The sequence below is a fragment of the Aulonocara stuartgranti genome (assembly GCF_965226115.1).
Source record: "Aulonocara stuartgranti genome assembly, chromosome: 7".
In the NCBI taxonomy this organism is placed as follows: Eukaryota; Metazoa; Chordata; class Actinopteri; order Cichliformes; family Cichlidae; genus Aulonocara; species Aulonocara stuartgranti.
Window position 1 is genome coordinate 26722004 of NC_138945.1, and position 7291 is coordinate 26729294.

General features: G+C 39.3%; 1 protein-coding gene across 3 annotated transcripts; it reads right to left on the reverse strand.

The window, feature by feature from the left end:
* Positions 1-1357: 1357 nt before the first annotated feature.
* ccdc74b (coiled-coil domain containing 74B) lies at positions 1358-5859 on the reverse strand. Of its 3 annotated transcripts, none has more exons than XM_082542235.1 (7): positions 5179-5859; positions 4477-4531; positions 4269-4373; positions 3275-3473; positions 3072-3172; positions 2914-2973; positions 1358-2709 (listed from the first exon to the last, which is right to left on the reverse strand). In XM_082542235.1, the coding sequence occupies exons 1-7, from the start codon at positions 5468-5470 to the stop codon at positions 2583-2585; spliced, it is 939 nt and encodes a 312-aa protein (XP_082398361.1). In that variant the 5' UTR covers positions 5471-5859; the 3' UTR covers positions 1358-2582. The 3 variants fall into 3 exon arrangements, with proteins under 3 accessions (XP_082398361.1, XP_082398360.1, XP_082398359.1); XM_082542234.1 differs by having other exon boundaries at positions 3275-3470; positions 4269-4383; positions 4484-4531; positions 5179-5857; XM_082542233.1 differs by having other exon boundaries at positions 4269-4383; positions 4484-4531; positions 5179-5838.
* Positions 5860-7291: the final 1432 nt, after the last annotated feature.

A 7291-nucleotide genomic window follows, 5' to 3' on the forward strand; every position in this document is an offset into this window, starting at 1 on the left:
TTTAATTTCAGGGAGTCAGATTGTGTGTAAGCTATTAGTCTGCAAATAAATGCCCCTTCCCCCCGATTCATTCACACCACTAACACTTAAGACTTCATAAGAAACCTACACATTTTACAAACCATCTACTGCTTGTGCCTAACTATGTATCCTGTGAGAAAGTTAAAGGAATTCCAGTGTAGTGATGCAAACTGCAGTTAATTATAATTTAAATCAAGTTTTGAAGAGGATGATTACACGATGCAGGATTAGACCTGTGTCGGAAAGGTCAGTTTCTCTGAGACTAAACCTTGCTTAAAAAAAGCTTCTTATTTTATTTTAATTTTGAATAAATTATAGATACTAAAGCTCCTGAGCACAGTTGCAACCTTGCTCTCATGTGCCAGAACACAAACACAGAGTTTACCTTGACAAATCCTGCCCAGGGTCACACATACAGACATACAGGAACAAGATCCTCTTAAGTTTTTACCATATATTATAAAATCTCTGTATCCTCTATCCATGCAGTCTCTGGAAGTGTGGCGAACCCCCTCCCAGCCTTCACTTCTGAAATACTTAGCCTCTCCTATATTTTATTTTAACATCCTATCACGTTCCTGATCGTTGTCACCGGCATTCAATTCAAAGTTGAGCATGCTTTGATGTGAAGACTGACAACAGACAAGCAGTACACTGGTAATTATGGCACGAGATGCTGCTGTTAAAGTGTCAGTGCATTTTTAGACCAGTGTAAGGGTTTATATAGATGAGCGACTCACTGTTACAGCCTCCATGGCATGAGTCACCTTTCACCTCTCAGCCTGGTTTCCTAGAATATCCAGTCAGGTTTCTGTAAAGGTGTAAAGGGAAACCTGTTTACATGCTACTAAATGGACAGATAGATAGATATCCATAGATATCTTTAAATACTTCTAGATTTCTACAGGTACACCAGGTTCACAATAAAGGCTTCAGACAAAGAATTTTCACCCACTTCATTACTTCCTCATGTTTCAGTTTGTTGTTGCTTTGGTTCACATGTTTTTAAACAAGCCACTTCCTCATAGCATTTCTAAAACTTTAAGAAACCACACTTTTCTCTTGTTTCTTACAATATCACATAACATTACCTGTGACAACTGCATGCTCATAGTCTTACCTTAACTTTCTAAACTTTTTTGTTCTCACTAATTATTTTTTCATTCAGTTAGTGAAGAGTTAATACAAGACCACGGCCTAATTTAGCAGAACTGACAACGTTGCTGTAGCCAGGCCTGTCGAGTGGCCAATTCTCCTTTTGGTTATTTTAACTTCCTTGTTTTCAGCGCAGCATTCATATGACAAGCAAGTTCAATAAAAAGGCACACCACGGCTTGTTTATTTTATTCTGTTTCAACTTCATGCAGTGTTTATACTATAAATACATGTCCAATATAGATGTTATGCATGAATCAGCAACTAAAGGAGCCTGTGAGGGTTCTTCTAGAGAGAAGGAATAAAGGGATCGCAGCCTGTGAAGCACAAAATGACTCATAAACCATGTAAAGAGGACCGCAGTTGGGCTTAATTAAACACAAGTAATGCTCCACATAAACAAAGAAATCAAAGCTTTAAATACATTTCTTAATATATCTAATTATCGCCGTAAACTGCGCACTTTGGCAAATCTTCAGCGATCAAAACCTAAGTGACATTTCACTTCTCTTAAACTGACAAATCCAGTGTTTGCAGTGGTGTATGACCTTAGAAACCAGTGCTAACATAACAATAGGACATTTATTTAAGGCAGGATCACCTGTTGCCTATTTTGTGTCATTATATCTCAAATACGACACTCAGCATGCAAATAACTCTCCACACGATTGGTCCACTAAAAGGAACAGTATCCCGAAGAGTCAGGCGCAAAGGGAAAAATTTAAAAGAACAGCACTGTCTTGTGCAGAGGACATTTATACCCTTTCATCCTTATGCTTAAACTCAAATTGTAAATGATTAAATACTAATGCTTGGCCAGTAAAAATCATTAAACTGCTCTTTAGCACACTGAATGACAAAAAAAAGTGGCTTTATGAAAAACAAAGTGTGCTTTTATGCTTGCTTTTTTGTGAAGTGACAACAAGCCACAAATGTCCTGAAACTCAATGGTTGAAAAAAAAAAATTCCCAGTGAAAAGCTGAAATCAGTCCTTCTGCTATGTAGAAAAACTAAAAAAATCCAGGCCTTATAGAGCATTATTTGTGTTATCTGTCCATCTTACACATCATTATGAGCAATAATTGTCAATAAACGTGACGTGTCTGTATAGGGGTTTTTTTCCCGAGCAGCAGACATTTTGACATGCCATGACAGGAAGCACACAGGTGTGTTAATGATGGTTGCATTCCACTTAAGGGAGGCGCTTCCGTACGGCATGCTGCTTCACACTGGCAAGGCTTACTGGAAGAGGTAATCCAACTGGGCCGTCATTGACTAAGTGTTGTGCGATTCCTGCTGCGACCACTCTATCCTGCTCAACTTTATGACATCATAAAACATCATCAATCAGAAATGCTTTATTTCATTATATACCACAGAAATATGCTCTGGTATTTGTGTTCCTGTCACTGAACAGCCCTTCTCAAACGGTCTCTCTGCACAGCACGGGACCTCTTCTGTCTATCTGCAATGTTGTAGCCAAGGCTCTGTTTGAGGGCAGGGAAGACAACCCCAGACTGAGATGTTCCACACCTGGGAAATGATATGTGGATTTAACTCTGGGTGACTAACATGCTTGGCTTTTTTTTCTTTTTGACTCAGAAACCTCGATCTCTCTTGCAAAAGGCAGCTCTGGGCTATTATGCAACCAAGTTTTGTGAAAATTAGCACAACAGGGCTTTGAGGAATCTGTTTTGTGCACTGTGACAGAATACAAAATCAGACAAAATTACATACTGTTTTTCTGGGAATGACTGAAGGCCAAGTTTTGGTAATTTGTTTTCTTCTAAAGACCCGCTGAAACACACAAAGAAAATTAGAAACTGTTATCATAATTTTGCTGCTTTGAAGGCTTTTGTATGTCGCTGATGATGAAAATGATAATGCCACTTCACCGAGTTCCATCTGAAAGGTAGGCCTTAGCCATGATGTAGTTTTCTGGGGTGATTTTCTTGTTTGAAACGATGTCTCTGAGCAGTGCTTTCACACGCACGATCTAGATGACACAGGGTTGTACTTTAAGTAACTATTTTAAAAGCCACAACAAACAGAGCTACTAAAACACTGAATAGCTAAGCGTTGCCCTTCAGGCACTTACCTCCTGAGACTGTAAGCTGTTAGCATTATATAGCTGTCGGATGATGATCTCACACTCCTGTAGTGTGGGGGCCCGTGGGGGCTGGGAGGAACTGCTGTGAATTCGGAGAGGCTGCAGTGAAGTGATGAGGCGCCCATTGGCCTCCGTGCCATGGTCCTGCCTGGCTGAATCCAGAATTTCAGTGCTTGCTCCAATGCTACTGCAAGTCAATGAGATAATGTCATTGAGGGCGATGTATAACATGTATAAGGCAGTTTAGGTTGAGAATACCTGGTTGTTAACTCCCCCCACCCCCACCCCCTCACAGACAGGGGACTAGGTTCAATTCACTAGCCCACTTTGCTTCCAGCAGGATAATTCATGATGTCTCAAAGCTCAGATCATTTGAAACTGCTTTCTTGAACCTGACAGTGGATTCCTGTACTCAAATGGCCTCCACAGTCACCAGATCAAAAGCCAACCTGGTACTAACAGGTCAAGAAGTTTATAGACATGTAAAAAGGCACATATTCCAGAAATCAAAGTGCTCAGACTGCAGACCAGACCAACAAATAACTAATTACATACTGGCTTTTGCTTCTTTACATGCTTCACGTTCATATCCTCATGCTGTTTTATAGTGTTAATTTAACATGCACTATAATACTTGTGCACCTACATCACTACCTAATATGAGACAGCTGACATCTTGTTTTTCTGTAAAGTGATTAAAACACAGAGCTTGAATTAGTGTTCTCCTGCTTTTGATGGTTGCCTTACAGTAGCCTGTTATCTGAGCTTATCTGAGTATCTGCTTAGTAAGTTATTAATGAATGGCTGTTGTGCCATCATATCCATATTACTGCATCTGAATCTAATTTATCCATCAGTTCTTGTGTGCATAGCTTTGAAAAAAAAAAAAGGGGGGGGGGGGGAGCTAAGATCATTTATGAAATATAACCACACCTTGTAAATACTGAGCTAGATAAGTAGCTGAAAAAGGCCCACCACTCACCCGAGAGCCTGGTCCTGCAAGAGTCTCGTGTCCTGCAGTGGCTCCTCCATGTACAGTCCAGTATGGGCTTGACTGCCCTGAGTGGGTGGTCTACAGTTTTGTCGACTGTGTGCAACTCGTAGAAGAAGAAGGATCAGACATTAAGTTTAGGTGGCACATTGAAATTCACCTAAATGAAAACCTAATAAGTCATTACATGTGCTTAAACATGTTACCTTTTCTACTTGACTTAGGAGGCTCCATTATCACCTTATACTTCAACTCTGCAACATCCATAACAACAGAACTTTAATGTACTGTACACTGCAGGTGGGCTTAAACAACCAGTAAGCAACCCATGAGTCAAAACAGGCCTTGCTGCAGCAAGGATGCAACGACGAATGACTGGGGAGTCTCCTGGTGGGTGGTGACATGTTGTTATATGGAACAGCATGCGGCTCGCTCTGCAAAGTGACACCGGATATCTGCCCACCTCCCACTGAGAAATCATTAAAACTAAACCCTGGAGTTGCCATGCGTCCACCATACCTAGCCTGACCTTGTCTTGCCGCACCTTGTCAGGAGACAGGAGTCACAGACTCTGTGAATTCTTTAGATAATTATTTGACTTTGTGAGCCATGAAATAGGGTGGTTTCTTGAATGCCACAACCCTTCAAAATTCCCCACAGGGAATAATTGAGTGCTCTATCTGTCTAACTATCCACTATTAAAAAATCTCAGAAAGGCCAAATTACAGCATTAATTAAAGGCATGTGAAAACTTACTTTTGCTTACTTCATTCATTCCACAAAGCATTCTGCTTTTACTGCTTTTAAAAAGACCTATGGCAGGACTGCTGTCACTGACTTCTATGCTTTTACAAATAATTAACTTACACATACAAGAGTTATGAATGCACTGTTTCTTCACCTTTATTCTCCCGTCTGAGGTTCTCTATCTCTGCGTGGAGCTTCTTCAGTGTTTCCTTGTGCTGTTCTTGTAGGAACTGGACGTTTCTTTGCAGTGAAGCAACCCGGAGGTCCGTGCTGCCGCTCTGACAGGACGTCTCTGCCGCTGCTCTGCCCGCTGGCTTGATAACAGGTAGCGGGAGCCGCTGTTCAGGGTTAGCCGGTAAGCGTCGTAGCGAGCAAGGCTTCTCTAGCCGCCCTACTCTGGTACAGTGTGGCAAATGGCGCACCGGTGGCAGGTTATGACTTGACATCGCTCTCCGCTTTAGTACTTCAGGCCTCCCCTGACTGAAATAGCTCGCTGTTTCACCCTTCCCATTGTTTTCCAGTGAAGAAAAGTTAGCTATAGGTACTCCTACTTATAACTATTTTCACGCTCATTTGGCACGCGCTCAATCATACACAACGTTGCCGTGACAACCAAGATTCCTTTTTTTTTCTTTTTCAGCCCTGACGTCGATCTTTCAGGCCAGCTGCGCATCCTTTCTTTTATCTTATTTCCTCTTCTAATATGTATTTTAACTAGTTTCAATTTGTTTTTGCTCAAATTAAATGTAGAAGTCCTACATAATATTCAAGACTGTTTGTAAAACTGTATTTATTATCTTTAACTTAAAAAATGGTGTTTTGCTATTATGTATCCCCCAATGATTTGTTTTCGGTTTTCTTGTACTTTAAATGTATTTAGGCAGTTTATGTTAATATCGGTCCTTGCTATAAATAAAGTTTTTTTTGTTTTGTTTTTTTAATAGAAGCTCGGTCTCCTTGGCTACAACGCTTGGCCAAGGCAGATCTTACGTCCAACCGGAAGTTTATAAAAAATTTAAAATTTACGGAAGCGTAGAGCTGCCACCCAGGCAAAAGAAAAATACAAGTGTATCACGTTATAAGGTGAAAGGTTTATTGTTCTAACAAGATACTTTTCCTGTTTGTACAATATACTATCATGTTTGTACAATATACTTTTCACGTTTGAACAACATAATATCACGTTATTACAATATACATAATTATCACGTTCGTACAATATAATATTTATATTGTACGAACGTGATCCTATATTGTACGAACGTGATCCTATATTGTACGAACGTGATAATTATGTATATTGTAATAACGTGATATTATGTTGTTCAAACGTGAAAAGTATATTGTACAAACATGATAGTATATTGTACAAACAGGAAAAGTATCTTGTTAGAACAATAAACCTTTCACCTTATAACGTGATACACTTGTATTTTTCTTTTGCCTGGGTGGCAGCTCTACGCTTCCGTAAAAAATTCGCTGTTTAGTTGTCTTTACTTAAAAATCTACCTAAAAGATTAGACTGATATTTTTGTGATTAGCATGTGTACTTGCCGATTTTCTTTGCCTTACCATTTTATATTGTATATTTACATATGTCAAAACTCACTGTATTGTTTGCTATTTTTATTTATAAATATAACTGAGTTGCATTGAAACTTTGTTCAACTATTAATAAACAAATGATATTTTTTTTTGAAGGTGGTTGTCACCTTCTCATAACCACCCCCAGTTTTTGAAAGCCTGATTGAGTTCAAGATAAAATTATTTATTTTATAATTGAACCACCTATAGACAGTTTGCAAGTTTTAAGCATGTGTATGATTCTGAGCTAAAGATGAAAAATCACATGTATTTAGTTCCAAGGAGAAGAAGGAGTGATAGGTATCCGGGGCATCATCAACCCCAAATTCATGATGTGTAGAGCACATGTTTTAGGCGACTATTAAACCAGATATTACTAACTTTGGGTTAGGTCTGTTTAGAAGAACCTACCCATGTTTTTCTTCCTGATAAATGTCCTTAAAGGTGGGTTAAATTTTCACAAAGGTGGTTCTCAAGCTTTTTTTTTTTTTTAATTTTTATTTTAACTGAGAGCACTCACACATGACTGAAAGCTGCAAAGGAAAAAGGTGCCATCATGCATTTCTGGTAGCACCAGTTTCTGTTAAGAGGATCGTGGTTTATGATGGTTTACGTCACTGTGTTTGTGGTTTATAGACTCAACCATTAGTGAGGTGGCTGTTTTCATTTCTGTAAAGCTGCAG

Excerpts from the sequence above, each read along its gene's own strand:
- ccdc74b (XM_082542233.1), bottom strand. The coding sequence starts at position 5,470 with ATGTCAAGTCATAACCTGCCACCGGTGCGCCATTTGCCACACTGTACC. Across the intron at positions 3,474-4,268 it reads TTGCAGGACCAGGCTCTCGG|TAGCATTGGAGCAAGCACTG; the intron begins GTGAGTGGTGGG and ends ATTGACTTGCAG. Across the intron at positions 2,710-2,913 it reads CAGTCATTCCCAGAAAAACA|GTGTGGAACATCTCAGTCTG; the intron begins GTATGTAATTTT and ends ATCATTTCCCAG.